General features: G+C 40.8%; 1 protein-coding gene across 1 annotated transcript; it reads left to right on the plus strand.

Annotated features, from left to right (window-relative positions):
- Positions 1-1,485: 1,485 nt before the first annotated feature.
- Positions 1,486-15,491, plus strand: LOC134312283 (Y-box-binding protein 2-A-like). The gene is made up of 10 exons (XM_062994114.1): positions 1,486-1,634; positions 2,556-2,619; positions 2,715-2,748; positions 3,346-3,435; positions 3,521-3,757; positions 4,110-4,195; positions 4,433-4,613; positions 8,231-8,356; positions 8,520-8,584; positions 14,994-15,491. The coding sequence occupies exons 1-9, from the start codon at positions 1,556-1,558 to the stop codon at positions 8,544-8,546; spliced, it is 924 nt and encodes a 307-aa protein (XP_062850184.1). The 5' UTR covers positions 1,486-1,555; the 3' UTR covers positions 8,547-8,584; positions 14,994-15,491.
- Positions 15,492-16,509: the final 1,018 nt, after the last annotated feature.

Below are 16,509 nucleotides of genomic sequence, written 5' to 3' on the forward strand. Positions count from 1 at the left end.
TTGGCTAATGTTGTGTGTGGCTGTAATATGTACAAAAAGTTTGCCTCCCATACCATCTGGTTTTTTTTTTTAAATGGGATGTCTAACAAGCTTATAGTCAGGTGTCCAAATACATACACATATACATTTGTGGTGCCTTTTAGACAGTGATATTTAAGAAGTAAAAATACATTGTGTCTGCATATGAAGTATATTAGTATATTAAATAAAAAAACAACTACACTATATGTTAAGGCCTGTAATAAAACATAGAAAATCACTTTTATTTCATTGGTTTAAAGCCACCAATTTACTGCGGAACATCCAACTCTGAAATGAAGATTGTCATATATACATATACAGACATACAATACAACAAAATTCTTTCTTTGCGTATCCCAGCTTGTTTGGAAGCTGAGGTCAGAGCACAGGGTCAGCCATCGTATGCCGCCCCTGGAGCAGAGAGGGTTTAAGGGCCTTGTTCAAGGGCCCAACAGTGGCTGCATGGCAGAGCTGGGATTGAAACTATTAACCTTTCAGTTGATAGGCCAAAGCTCTACCCACTAGGCTACCACTTTCCCCACAAGCTATTTAATTACTAAGTTTTAATAACTGTTCACACTGCCAGCACGCCAAAAAAACAAAAAAACAATGTACAAATATGAGTTTAACGCTTTTTGTACTAAAGTATCAGTATCTAGCCCTCTTTGTTTTAGATAGATAGAATTTATTTTACTTATATGCAGTTTCTTGCAAATATAGTAAACATAAAGTTGTACATTTGCAAGATCATAAGTCTTAGTCATGGTTGGTCCTTCTTTTTTGGGGTTATGGAAGTGGCCACCCTACAGGAGGGTGACTAGTGTACAGAGCATCTGATGGACTTCACCAGTAATTGCATTTCTACAAAGTTTATCTGTATGATAAGTGTTGCTTATAAAGAAATCAGAGAAAAGTGTACCTAATGTAGTGCTCAGTGAATGTAATTTTTGTTCAGTCCCATACTTACGATGGCGTATTAGGGTCACTGTAAAAAAAAAAAAAAGGTAGCACTGTCTCAAGTGAGGTGAGGTGGGTGGTTGAGTTCATGTCGTGGAGGGGCACCCCTTCCATGGGCCCCAGTGCACTTTATTCTCGAAAACCAAACTTATACGACTTTATTCTTGAAATCCAAGCGTATACGACTTTATTCTTGAAATCCAAACTTATACGACTTTATTCTTCAAATCCAAACTTTTACCACTTTATTCTCGAAATCCAAACTTATACGACTTTATTCTCGAAATCCAAACTTATACGACTTTATTCTCAAATCCAAACTTAAAAAAAGATTTTTCTTTAAAGTGGCCCCACATACTAGGACATACTGAGCACCCTTACTGCACTTTGCACTTTGCAGGGAATAAGGTGCCTTGTCGTAGTGAAGGCGAAGATGCTGCATGTTGATTGGTCGGCAGCGGACCAATAAGGGCGCGGTTCTGGCGCTTATTGCAGGCATGGGCTCGGGATAAAGCGATTGAGGTGGCGGCTAGAAAGAAGTTTTGGCGAGTAGGAGGGAGGGGGTCAATGAGCCAAAATGACCGACACAGAAGTGCAAGGCGCTCCTCTGTCAGCCTCGGAGACCGAGCCAGCTCAACCTGAGCGGAAAATTATTGGTAGGAATTCTCTAAAAATCCGCGTGGAATACTAGAGTCAGCGTTTAGCGTTCACACACTGAAACACAACACGTTCAGTTAAACATTTACGCAACTTTTATATGACGTTTATTATGATTGCTCAACCGTCGCTCATGTACTGGTTTAAGTTCGGTTAAGCGTAACATTTTATTAACCCCTAAGGCTGTAAACTGCGTCTGAACTGGAGTTTTTTTGTTTAAATTGTGGCGTGGAAGTTTGGTTTCTAAACTAAGTTTCTTCGTGATAAGGTACATTCAGAAACACCTTCCACGTGCTGCTCGTTTAAAGCATGATTGCGCTATTATAAGAATCTGTTCTGATTACTATAAAACATAACAAAACGTAGTAAGTGGTGTTTTTCTTGTGGTGTTTGATTTGTTCTATAATGTCTGAACGTTTGGGGTGTGCACCTGAAAGCATACAGAAGTTCTTTAAACACTTACAGGTATGCTAGTTTCACATTGTCAAATCAAAAGTGGAATTCAGTTAGTGAATATCGATTATCAATATTATTTCCTTATATTGCTCATCAACGTGGCCTGTATTATTTTGTAGGCCTGTAGTGTCTGCATTTGTTTTTCAACGCACAGGTGTTGGTTAGAATGTCCTTATCTTTTCTTTTTTTTTTTTAAATAGATGTTTCATTACATAACCAGATTTCACCAGTCATGAATAAAAACAGTTTGGTTTTGTGGTTTGGAAGTTGTTTGTTGAGATTTGAAGTGAGCTATCTTGAGTTTGGGGTTAATCATTTACAAACAGGGCCTTAGTTCTTCAAAACATCAGTGCATGAAGGCAAGGTTGTCTTTATACAGCATACAGCTTGAAATAGGCAGTATGCCACCATAACTTTAATGCAACTCTGTCATGTGTCTTACTTAGATGTATTTTTTCTTTTAGCTACTTTAGTTCAAGGAACTGTTAAATGGTTCAACGTGCGAAATGGCTATGGCTTCATCAACAGGTATGCTGGCAAAACTCACCACATGTACACCATATAAGTAAATATAGTTTGGACTAACACTAATGATTAAATAATTTAATTACATTTTCTCATAGAAATGACACCAAAGAGGATGTATTTGTCCATCAGGTAAGAGTGAACTGAGGCACCAGACATACTAAATAACACCTGAAACTGCAAATAGGTTGGACTGCTAATTAGACAGTAAAATATAACTTCACTGACTCAATATTTTAGGTGGTACCTTTGTGCTCAAGCATAATTTTTGAATACACTACAAATTGCTATAAGTACATGAAGTTATCAGATAACCTGGCTTTTTACTGAAATGTACACATTTTTCTGCTCTTGTAGTTTCTTGAGCACTTACCATTAAAATTTGCTATATGTAATCACTGGTTTGAAATGACCAGTTTAGGGTACCTGCTATAGCTGTAATATAACTTTGAAAAAGGCTTTACAAAGCTCAGACACTCTAAACATCAAATTGGTTGGTCAGTTTGCTTTCTTTACTTGTGCTTATGGTGGTTAAAGACAATCTTTTAGCTAGCCATGATAATAGCCATGGAAGCTGACATGGTGTTAAGAATTAAACAAACACACACGGCTCTTACCATAAATGGTAAGTATAATTTCAACTTTTTAGTTGTTGCACACAACTGTTATACAATACCAAAAGTGTTTGGAACCCTAAAATGTGCTTTAGCTTCTACTCGATTTTTACAGACTGCCATTAAGAAAAACAACCCTAGAAAATTCCTCAGGAGTGTGGGGGATGGGGAGGTTGTAGAGTTTGATGTGGTTGAAGCAACCAAGGTAAGTGTCTTCCACCTATTTCTTTCAATAAACTCCTCGTTTACAAGGTGCACTAGATAAATAGAGTTCTGTTCATTTCACCTAGGGCTCAGAAGCTGCCAATGTGACTGGGCCAGGTGGAGTTCCGGTTAAAGGCAGTCGCTATGCACCCAACAAGCGCAGATTCCGCAGACGCTTCCCTCGTGCTGCACGGCCTGGACAGACTAATGAAAAACCTGGAGATGCTGTCCCTTCTTCTGAGGGAGAGGGACAGGATGGAACTCCACAACCTGGGCCACGTCGTCGCCGCCAACGCAGGAGAACAAACGCACAGGAAGCAGAGGTGATTTCTCAGTGTTACTTATAGATAGGATTACAATTATGTCATTTGGGTGGAGGAGTGGCTTTATAATCTTCAGTGAACTTTCTTACTCAGTACAAAGCAAGTGTCTTAAAACCTGTTTGTCATTCATAATGTTTTTGGGGGACCCTGAGTGAATAAGTATTTGTTAAAGTGCTTTAGTGATTTCACAGGTAAAGTTTGTTCAATTGCTGTGCCTTTTTATGCATATCCACCACTCAGGATGCATTGTATTGTTTATGGTGCTCTGAATTTTAAAGTGCTTTACTTCTGTTTCATTTCGATTAAAGTAGATTTCAGTTTGTTATAGCTTAAGTTTATTTTTAATTGTTAGGGAGAGGGTGGTGAGCAGAAGACTGAGGATGTGGAAGGTGTCCAGCAGAGACCACCACCACGCAGGTTTAGACCTCGTTTCCGCAGGTGAGCCCGTTATTTCATTGTAACAGTTTTGTTTACCCTGTAGTACAAGCCATTTGTCTTGCTTATGTTTGCCTACATTTATCTGAGGTTCACAACATAAATCTGTTTCCATATATTAACACGTATGGGAGACCAGACTGGCTTTTGGCTACCAATGCAGCCTTTCTACTTGGTCAACCTCTAATGCAAACAGCCCGAACACCATTAAAAGGCAGTTGACACTGTGGTGTTTCTCAGGCCATTCCGTCCTCGTCCACCTCCTGGTGAGAGTCAGCAGACGACTACACCTGCAGAGGGCCAAAAAGAAACTCCAAAAGAGGCTCAGAGCAATGGAGAGCAGACCGATGGGCAGGCTCAGAAACCACGCCGACAGTTCAGCCGCCGCAGACAGAGAAATTCAGACTCCACAACCTCCAAAGTAATGTACCCATGCCCAATAAGTTAAACATGTCTTGAACAAATTCTTGTGCACTTCATGCTTCTGTTGAGCTACTTGTCTTGAAACGTGTCTTAAATGACTTCACATTTTTATTATTATTATTTTAAAACCCTCTAGAATTTCTCATACAAAATGTTACATTTTCTCTAATCCATGTTCTTCCCCCATGCCTGTTAAACTGTCTGCTCACTACATACCTTCTTATACACTCGTGTTTGAATACTACTTCTCCCTATTTGTTAATGTTTATGGCAATTTTTTTATTCTGCATAAATTATTGCAAAGTCAATCCAGAAAAATGCACTCTGGCATGAGTAACCGCAGCCTTCAAATGCAACCAATCAGTATTAGTATTTTGTAGAGATGTTGGCAATTATAGCTTTGGTATCTAAAGAAATAATTAATTTTCTTTGCACCATTGACTTATTTATTTCTTGCAACTTGATTTGAATTTCAAAGTTTGTTCCCCCACCTCAGTACTTCACTTTGCCTATGATCTCAGCTTGTCATAGTTAGTGTCATGATCATACAGTGTATCACAAAAGTGAGTACACCCCTCACATTTCTGCAAATATTTCATTATATCTTTTCATGGGACAACACTATAGACATGAAACTTGGATATAACTTAGAGTAGTCAGTGTACAGCTTGTATAGCAGTGTAGATTTACTGTCTTCTGAAAATAACTCAACACACAGCCATTAATGTCTAAATAGCTGGCAACATAAGTGAGTACACCCCACAGTGAACATGTCCAAATTGTGCCCAAATGTGTCGTTGTCCCTCCCTGGTGTCATGTGTCAAGGTCCCAGGTGTAAATGGGGAGCAGGGCTGTTAAATTTGGTGTTTTGGGTACAATTCTCTCATACTGGCCACTAGATATTCAACATGGCACCTCATGGCAAAGAACTCTCTGAGGATGTGAGAAATAGAATTGTTGCTCTCCACAAAGATGGCCTGGGCTATAAGAAGATTGCTAACACACTGAAACTGAGCTACAGCATGGTGGCCAAGGTCATACAGCGGTTTTCCAGGACAGGTTCCACTCGGAACAGGCTTCGCCAGGGTCGACCAAAGAAGTTGAGTCCACGTGTTCGGCGTCATATCCAGAGGTTGGCTTTAAAAAATAGACACATGAGTGCTGCCAGCATTGCTGCAGAGGTTGAAGACGTGGGAGGTCAGCCTGTCAGTGCTCAGACCATACGCCGCACACTGCATCAACTCGGTCTGCATGGTCGTCATCCCAGAAGGAAGCTGACGCACAAGAAAGCCAGCAAACAGTTTGCTGAAGACAAGCAGTCCAAGAACATGGATTACTGGAATGCCCTGTGGTCTGACGAGACCAAGATAAACTTGTTTGGCTCAGATGGTGTCCAGCATGTGTGGCGGCGCCCTGGTGAGAAGTACCAAGACAACTGTATCTTGCCTACAGTCAAGCATGGTGGTGGTAGCATCATGGTCTTGGGCTGCATGAGTGTTGCTGGCACTGGGGAGCTGCGGTTCATTGAGGGAAACATGAATTCCAACATGTACTGTGACATTCTGAAACCGAGCATGATCCCCTCCCTTCGAAAACTGGGCCTCATGGCAGTTTTCCAACAGGATAACGACCCCAAACACAACCTCCAAGATGACAACTGCCTTGCTGAGGAAGCTGAAGGTAAAGGTGATGGACTAAACCCAATTGAGCACCTGTGGCGCATCCTCAAGTGGAAGGTGGAGGAGTTCAAGGTGTCTAACATCCACCAGCTCCGTGATGTCATCATGGAGGAGTGGAAGAGGATTCCAGTAGCAACCTGTGCAGCTCTGGTGAATTCCATGCCCAGGAGGGTTAAGGCAGTGCTGGATAATAATGGTGGTCACACAAAATATTGACACTTTGGGCACAATTTGGACATGTTCACTGTGGGGTGTACTCACTTATGTTGCCAGCCATTTAGACATTAATGGCTGTGTGTTGAGTTATTTTCAGAAGACAGTAAATCTACACTGCTATACAAGCTGTACACTGACCACTCTAAGTTATATCCAAGTTTCATGTCTATAGTGTTGTCCCATGAAAATATATAATGAAATATTTGCAGAAATGTGAGGGGTGTACTCACTTTTGTGATACACTGTATGTGCAACCATTTGTCCAAAGATTCTATTTTTTTTCTGATTTATGTTTGTGTACACATTTTGGATGTGCATCCCAGTGCTGCTTGTTAAGCAGATAAATTGTGCTTGATATGTTAAAGCAAATTGCTAGCATTTTTCATGCTGCCCTCATCAATAATATCACTGCAGAAATTGTCTGATATTTGTGGTTCTATTAACTTTTAATTTGAAGGCTAACCGGGATGTTTAACCTGGTGCTAGGATCCTGTAGCTTTCTTTTGTTGGTTTAATTATTTAGTTTTTTGAAAACTTTCAATTGTACCATAATTAAATTGCAGCAATTTTCCCCTTATTTTATACACTGACTAGGCATAACATTATGACCACTGACAGGTGAAGTGAATAACACGGATTATCTCATCATGGCACCTGTTAGTGGGTGGGATATATTAGGCAACAAGTGAACATTTTATACTCAAAGTTGATGTGTTAGAAGCAGGAAAAATGGGCAAGCGTAAGCATTTGACCGATTTTGACAAGGGCCAAATTGTGATGACTAGACGACTGGGTTAGAGCATCTCCAAAACTGCAGCTCCTGTGGGGTGATCCTGGTCTGCAGTGGTCAGTATCTATCAAAAGTGGTTCAAGGAAGTAACAGTAGTAAACCGGTGACGGGGTCATCGGAACTGGACCAGGGAGCAATGAAAGAAGGTGGCCTGGTCTGATAAATTGTTTTCTTTTACATCACGTGGATGGCCGAGTGTGTGTGCATTGCTTACCTGTGGAACACATGGCACCAGGATACACTATAGGAAGAAGGCAAGCCGGCGGAGGCAGTGTGATGCTTTGGGCAATGTCCTGCTAGGAAACCCTTGGTCCTGCCATCCATGTGGATGTTACTTTGACACGTACCACCTACCTAAGCATTGTTGCAGACCGTGTACACCCTTTCATGGAAACGGTATTCCCTGATGGCTGTGGCTTCTTTCAGCAGGATAATGCACCCTGCCACAAAGCAAAAAGGGTTTAGCAATGGTTTGAGGAGCACGACAATGAGTTTGAGGTGTTGACCTGGTCTCCAAATTCCCCAGATCTCAATCCAATCGAGCATCTGTGGGATGTGCTGGACAAAACAAGTCCGATCCACGGAGGCCCCACCTCACAACTTACAGTAGTTAAAGGATCTGCTGCCTAACATCTTGGTGCCAGATACCACAGCACACCTTCAGGGGTCTAGTGGAGTCCATGCCTCAATGGGTCAGGGCTGTTTTGGCAGGAAAAGGTGGACCAACACAATATTAGGAAGGTGGTCATAATGTTATGCCTAATCGGTGTATGTAGCCTTTGTTTTTAAAGTAGGGTCTGTAGCTTTTTTTCCCCCCTCTGTACAGGAACATGAAAGGTTATATGCTAGATTGCTGTATAAGCCTATCCATAAAGTAAAATACAATTAATCTATGTACAGCTAAGCAGTCTCTTTTTTTTGACTTGACAGGATGGTGCGGACAAATCGGGGAAAACTGAGCCTGCCTCCCCTCCTCAGTCCTCAAAGCCAGCTGACTTAAAAGCTTCCCCAAAAGCCTCTCCAAAACAATCACAGAAAGCTTCCCAAAAAGTTGAGGTAAGACTAAGAGCAGTATGCTTTGAATATTTGTGTGGGCATTTTTGAGCTCATTCGCTCGTTTCTGCTTTCTGTAATACATGGGCATGTTTTCAAATGCTCTCATCATTATACCTTTAATTATTGGCTATCAACAATTAAAACCTTTTTTTCCCCCCCACAGGCTCCTGAAGCCAAGCCTGTGGAATGACCTGTGACCAGGAAGAGTATGGGTGACCCTGGCAAGAGGTGGGGGTTCTGAGCTAAACTGGTGCACTCATTCCAAGGGGGTGTAGAATTGCAATCTTGGTACTACAGCTGCAGCCAAAATGCACTGGATAGTTTCAGATGAATGCTTTGGTCTGTCCAGTTCAGCCGATTTTGTTGTACCATTAAGCTTTTCACTTAAATAGAGAATTGAATAGCTTGAATTTTAACAAATGGTACCTGTTAAATTATAAGCAGACTTTAAGATGGAAATTTTTTAATAGGATTTTAAATAGGACTCCTAACATTAACACTAATCTCCTACCTGTTAACTCGAACAAATCTGAATTTTGATGGTCTAATTCAAATGAGTCGACACAGTACAGTTTAGTTTTCTGTCAAATGGTTTTTTTCTCTTTTTCCATTAAATATCTAATTATCTTTATATATATATATATATACAGTGTATCACAAAAGTGAGTACACCCCTCACATTTCTGCAGATATTTAAGTATATCTTTTCATGGGACAACACTGACAAAATGACACTTTGACACAATGAAAAGTAGTCTGTGTGCAGCTTATATAACAGTGTAAATGTATTCTTCCCTCAAAATAACTCAATATACAGCCATTAATGTCTAAACCACCAGCAACAAAAGTGAGTACACCCCTTAGTGAAAGTTCCTGAAGTGTCAATATTTTGTGTGGCCACCATTATTTCCCAGAACTGCCTTAACTCTCCTGGGCATGGAGTTTACCAGAGCTTCACAGGTTGCCAATGGAATGCTTTTCCACTCCTCCATGACGACATCACGGAGCTGGCGGATTTTCGAGACTTTGCGCTCCTCCACCTTCCGCTTGAGGATGCCCCAAAGATGTTCTATTGGGTTTAGGTCTGGAGACATGCTTGGCCAGTCCATCACCTTTACCCTCAGCCTCTTCAATAAAGCAGTGGTCGTCTTAGAGGTGTGTTTGGGGTCATTATCATGCTGGAACACTGCCCTGCGACCCAGTTTCCGGAGGGAGGGGATCATGCTCTGCTTCAGTATTTCACAGTACATATTGGAGTTCATGTGTCCCTCAATGAAATGTAACTCCCCAACACCTGCTGCACCCATGCAGCCCCAGACCATGGCATTCCCACCACCATGCTTGACTGTAGGCATGACACACTTATCTTTGTACTCCTCACCTGATTGCCGCCACACATGCTTGAGACCATCTGAACCAAACAAATTAATCTTGGTCTCATCAGACCATAGGACATGGTTCCAGTAATCCATGTCCTTTGTTGACATGTCTTCAGCAAACTGTTTGCGGGCTTTCTTGTGTAGAGACTTCAGAAGAGGCTTCCTTCTGGGGTGACAGCAATGCAGACCAATTTGATGTAGTGTGCGGCGTATGGTCTGAGCACTGACAGGCTGACCCCCCACCTTTTCAATCTCTGCAGCAATGCTGACAGCACTCCTGCGCCTATCTTTTAAAGACAGCAGCTGGATGTGACGCTGAGCACGTGCACTCAGCTTCTTTGGACGACCAACGCGAGGTCTGTTCTGAGTGGACCCTGCTCTTTTAAAACGCTGGATGATCTTGGCCACTGTGCTGCAGCTCAGTTTCAGGGTGTTGGCAATCTTCTTGTAGCCTTGGCCATCTTCATGTAGCGCAACAATTCGTCTTTTAAGATCCTCAGAGAGTTCTTTGCCATGAGGTGCCATGTTGGAACTTTCAGTGACCAGTATGAGAGAGTGTGAGAGCTGTACTACTAAATTGAACACACCTGCTCCCTATGCACACCTGAGACCTAGTAACACTAACAAATCACATGACATTTTGGAGGGAAAATGACAAGCAGTGCTCAATTTGGACATTTAGGGATGTAGTCTCTTAGGGGTGTACTCACTTTTGTTGCCGGTGGTTTAGACATTAATGGCTGTATATTGAGTTATTTTGAGGGAAGAATAAATTTACACTTTTATATAAGCTGCACACAGACTACTTTTCATTGTGTCAAAGTGTCATTCTGTCAGTGTTGTCCCATGAAAAGATATACTTAAATATCTGCAGAAATGTGAGGGGTGTACTCACTTTTGTGATACACTGTATATACACAGGGGTTGGACAAAATAACTGAAACACCTGGTTTTAGACCACAATAATTTATTAGTATGGTGTAGGGCCTCCTTTTGCGGCCAATACAGCGTCAATTCGTCTTGGAAATGACATATACAAGTCCTGCACAGTGGTCAGAGGGATTTTAAGCCATTCTTCTTGCAAGATAGTGGCCAGGTCACTACGTGATGCTGGTGGAGGAAAACGTTTCCTGACTCGCTTCTCCAAAACACCCCAAAGTGGCTCAATAATATTTAGATCTGGTGACTGTGCAGGCCATGGGAGATGTTCAACTTCACTTTCATGTTCATCAAAACAATCTTTCACCAGTCTTGCTGTGTGTATTGGTGCATTGTCATCCTGATACACGGCACCGCCATTGGATGCACATGGTCCTCCAGAATGGTTCGGTAGTCCTTGGCAGTGACGCGCCCATCTAGCACAAGTATTGGGCCAAGGGAATGCCATGATATGGCAGCCCAAACCATCACTGATCCACCCCCATGCTTCACTCTGGGCATGCAACAGTCTGGGTGGTACGCTTCTTTGGGGCTTCTTCACACCGTAACTCTCCCGGATGTGGGGAAAACAGTAAAGGTGGACTCATCAGAGAACAATACATGTTTCACATTGTCCACAGCCCAAGATTTGCGCTCCTTGCACCATTGAAACCGACGTTTGGCATTGGCACGAGTGACCAAAGGTTTGGCTATAGCAGCCCGGCCGTGTATATTGACCCTGTGGAGCTCCCGACGGACAGTTCTGGTGGAAACAGGAGAGTTGAGGTGCACATTTAATTCTGCCGTGATTTGGGCAGCCGTGGTTTTATGTTTTTTGGATACAATCCGGGTTAGCACCCGAACATCCCTTTCAGACAGCTTCCTCTTGCGTCCACAGTTAATCCTGTTGGATGTGGTTTGTCCTTCTTGGTGGTATACTGACATTACCCTGGATACCGTGGCTCTTGATACATCACAAAGACTTGCTGTCTTGGTCACAGATGCGCCAGCAAGACGTGCACCAACAATTTGTCCTCTTTTGAACTCTGGTATGTCACCCATAATGTTGTGTGCATTGCAATATTTTGAGCAAAACTGTGCTCTTACCCTGCTAATTGAACCTTCACACTCTGCTCTTACTGGTGCAATGTGCAATTAATGAAGATTGGCCACCAGACTGGTCCAATTTAGCCATGAAACCTCCCACACTAAAATGACAGGTGTTTCAGTTATTTTGTCCAACCCCTATATGTATGTGTGTGTGTATATGTATGTATATATATATATATATATATATATATATATATATATATATATATATATATATATATATATATATATATATATATATATATATATATATATATATATATATATGCACATATATATATATATATACAGTGTATCACAAAAGTGAGTACACCCCTCACATTTCTGCAGATATTTAAGTATATCTTTTCATGGGACAACACTGACAAAATGACACTTTGACACAATGAAAAGTAGTCTGTGTGCAGCTTATATAACAGTGTAAATTTATTCTTCCCTCAAAATAACTCAATATACAGCCATTAATGTCTAAACCACCGGCAACAAAAGTGAGTACACCCCTTAGTGAAAGTTCCTGAAGTGTCAATATTTTGTGTGGCCACCATTATTTCCCAGAACTGCCTTAACTCTCCTGGGCATGGAGTTTACCAGAGCTTCACAGGTTGCCACTGGAATGCTTTTCCACTCCTCCATGACGACATCACGGAGCTGGCGGATATTCGAGACTTTGCGCTCCTCCACCTTCCGCTTGAGGATGCCCCAAAGATGTTCTATTGGGTTTAGGTCTGGAGACATGCTTGGCCAGTCCATCACCTTTACCCTCAGCCTCTTCAATAAAGCAGTGGTCGTCTTAGAGGTGTGTTTGGGGTCATTATCATGCTGGAACACTGCCCTGCGACCCAGTTTCCGGAGGGAGGGGATCATGCTCTGCTTCAGTATTTCACAGTACATATTGGAGTTCATGTGTCCCTCAATGAAATGTAACTCCCCAACACCTGCTGCACTCATGCAGCCCCAGACCATGGCATTCCCACCACCATGCTTGACTGTAGGCATGACACACTTATCTTTGTACTCCTCACCTGATTGCCGCCACACATGCTTGAGACCATCTGAACCAAACAAATTAATCTTGGTCTCATCAGACCATAGGACATGGTTCCAGTAATCCATGTCCTTTGTTGACATGTCTTCAGCAAACTGTTTGCGGGCTTTCTTGTGTAGAGACTTCAGAAGAGGCTTCATTCTGGGGTGACAGCCATGCAGACCAATTTGATGTAGTGTGCGGCGTATGGTCTGAGCACTGACAGGCTGACCCCCCACCTTTTCAATCTCTGCAGCAATGCTGACAGCACTCCTGCGCCTATCTTTCAAAGACAGCAGTTGGATGTGACGCTGAGCACGTGCACTCAGCTTCTTTGGACGACCAATGCGAGGTCTGTTCTGAGTGGACCCTGCTCTTTTAAAACGCTGGATGATCTTGGCCACTGTGCTGCAGCTCAGTTTCAGGGTGTTGGCAATCTTCTTGTAGCCTTGGCCATCTTCATGTAGCGCAACAATTCGTCTTTTAAGATCCTCAGAGAGTTCTTTGCCATGAGGTGCCATGTTGGAACTTTCAGTGACCAGTATGAGAGAGTGTGAGAGCTGTACTACTAAATTGAACACACCTGCTCCCTATGCACACCTGAGACCTAGTAACACTAACAAATCACATGACATTTTGGAGGGAAAATGACAAGCAGTGCTCAATTTGGACATTTAGGGGTGTAGTCTCTTAGGGGTGTACTCACTTTTGTTGCCGGTGGTTTAGACATTAATGGCTGTATATTGAGTTATTTTGAGGGAAGAATAAATTTACACTGTTATATAAGCTGCACACAGACTACTTTTCATTGTGTCAAAGTGTCATTTTGTCAGTGTTGTCCCATGAAAAGATATACTTAAATATCTGCAGAAATGTGAGGGGTGTACTCACTTTTGTGATACACTGTATGCACATATATATATATATATGCACATATATATGTGCACAATATTCTTTCTCTAGACACTGGCTATACTGGCAGAATAAAATAATAGTATATTCAAAGATTGCATGCAAATATACTTACTTGATATTTGTGACATTATGGAAGTTAATTTTGTTAATAATAAGCAGTTATTAGTCCAATTGTTAAATAGCCACTTTTTTTTTTTTTTTTTTTTTTTTTTTTTTTTTTTTTTTTTTTTTTTTTTTTTTATATAACATTAAAGGCACTAGCAGCTTTAGTACCAAAAACACATTTGTCCCACTAGTTTTAGTGCTGTATGTGAATTTATTCACAATAGAGAAACAATTCCACATTTTAAAGACAATTTTCACAATGTGCTTTTGTAAATGTATCACAATTGTGGTTAAGGTCATTTAAACATGTAATTTAATGACTTTGGTCACCCACAGACTCTGGTAAAAGGCACAACACTTCATTCACATGATGCACCCCAATTGCTTTGCAAGTGAGGCTTTAGTGCTTACCTCGCCACTGCACTAACAAGTATTGTGCAGATTTGCCACATTGCTGGGGTTTTTCTATTTAATTTAACTCTATATTTTGCATGAGGTGAGATCACTTGGCGACTAGTACATTAAAATTTAGATTCCCTATTTAAATCCTGACCTGTTTAATTCAGCTTTAAAATTGTATCATATAAAATGCCAAACTTGTTTTTGTCTAGCTAAGTATCCCAGGAATCACTATAAAGGCTTCAAAGCTCATTAACAACATTAGACTTGCCTTTTGATTAGTTTCATGAATGTACTTTATTTTTATTTATTTATTTATTTTTTTGGTGGAACTTTTAAAAATGCAAGATAAATAACAAGCTCTTTTTTTTGCTTGTAACTAAAATACATCTTAAACAAAATTACCTGTGAATACACTGCCAATTGTTTAAGCTTGCTTCTTAGTGACTGTTCTAAAGATGCAGAAATGCTTAAGTGCTGTGGTAAACAACAGTATGCACTCAGCAGTAAACGATGCACTAAACTCTTATGTGACTGACCTGTCATTGTCAGAAACCACAAGAAGTTCTGAGTGCAAAGAATTTGCACAGAGCTAAGCTAAAATCTTTTGAATTCTTCTCTACTCTAGTGCAACAATGTTTCATTGTAATGTCTACAATTGTTTGGATTTTTTTGTCTAACTTTTGCTTGATTTATTTGTCCCCCACTGTCTTCACCTTTTCCCTCTGTTGTCTTGGTCTACCTTCTACCAAACCCTCCCTGTCTTTCAATCTTATGTTTTATGTAGGTCCTCAGGTGGGTGAGCTGGGGGGTTGGACCTTGTCTGTCTCATCAAACACAACCTTTCCTTCTCCCATACATCTTACCTGAACTGTAGTTTGGACCCTTCGCTTGTGTGACAGGGAGGGAAGAGGGGTGATACATTTTGGACTTAAATATCTATAGGGGGATAAAAAAAAAACACTTGTAATGATTGCTCAGAAAGCCCAGTATATTTACATTGTCTCCATTTAATTCAGTGATCTGGGTTGTAAGCAGTTAAAATAAAACCAGTTTGACCCTTTAAGTTTGGAAATGAAAAGTGAGGGGTGGTGTGTATAGAGTATACCTCTACATCCCTTTACCAATGATGCCTTATGGGGGAAATGCTAAAGGCCTATTCAAAATATACAAACTGGTTGTGCTTTGTTGTTTTTGGGTTTTTCTTTCAATTCTTTTGTTTTCTTTGGAAGGGATTATGTGCAATGTAATTAAAGTAAATGTATATAAAATACTTGCAAGACTATTCAGTTCTCTTATTTTTGTGTGAAACCTTACAGGAGTAACCAGGGCTGGTAAAAAAAGTGGGTAGCACGGTCACCTCGCAGCAAGAAGGTCCTGGATTTGATCCCCAGGTGGGGTGGTCCAGGTCCTTTCTGTGTGGAGTTTGCATGTTCGCCCCGTGTCCGTGTGGGTTTTCTCCGGGAACATGGGTTTCCTCCCACAGTCCAAAGACATGAAAGTGAGGGAAATTGGTGATAAAAAAAAAATGGTCTAAGACTGTGTAAAATACAGTAGTGTTCAAAAAAATAGCAGTGATTTTAAAAAAGTGAATAAAGCACAAAATCATTATAATAACTTTTATTTCCATAAATGCAAATGCACTGAAAATACTACACTTTTAATTCTAAATCAAAACATTAACTAAATTTAGCCAGTTAGTGTTAATCCTTTACAGAAAATTAAGAAAAATGAATATTAGGCTGTTCAAAATAATAGCAGTGCCAGCATTTTTCTTTAAAAACTCAAAAAAATTTATCTATAACATGAAAAAATGTTTGAGGTTTTACTTTACTTTAAATTACTGAACTAATATTCAGTGGCATAACAATTGTTTCCGAGATCTGTGCTGCATGGAGTCGATCAACTTCTGGCACCTCTGAACAGGTATTCCAGTCCAGCATGATTACACTACATTCCACAGTTCTTCTGCAATTTTGGGTTTTGCCTAAAAAAAAAACACGCTTCAGATTTCAGCCCACAAGTTCTCTATGGGATTGATGTCAGGGGATTGGGCTGGTCACTCTATTACCTCAATCTTGTTTGTCTGTAACCAAGATGTTTTGGGTCATTGTCATGTTAAAACACCCATTTTAAGGACATTTCTTCTTCGACATAGGGCAACATGATCTCCTCAAGTATTCTGATATATTTAAACTGATCCATGATCCCTCGTATGTGATAAATAGGCGTAACACCATGGTATGAAAAACATCCTCATATCATCATTTTGTACCACCATGCTTTACTACCTTCACAGTGTA

The sequence above is a fragment of the Trichomycterus rosablanca genome, chromosome 4 (assembly GCF_030014385.1).
Source record: "Trichomycterus rosablanca isolate fTriRos1 chromosome 4, fTriRos1.hap1, whole genome shotgun sequence".
Taxonomy (NCBI): Eukaryota; Metazoa; Chordata; class Actinopteri; order Siluriformes; family Trichomycteridae; genus Trichomycterus; species Trichomycterus rosablanca.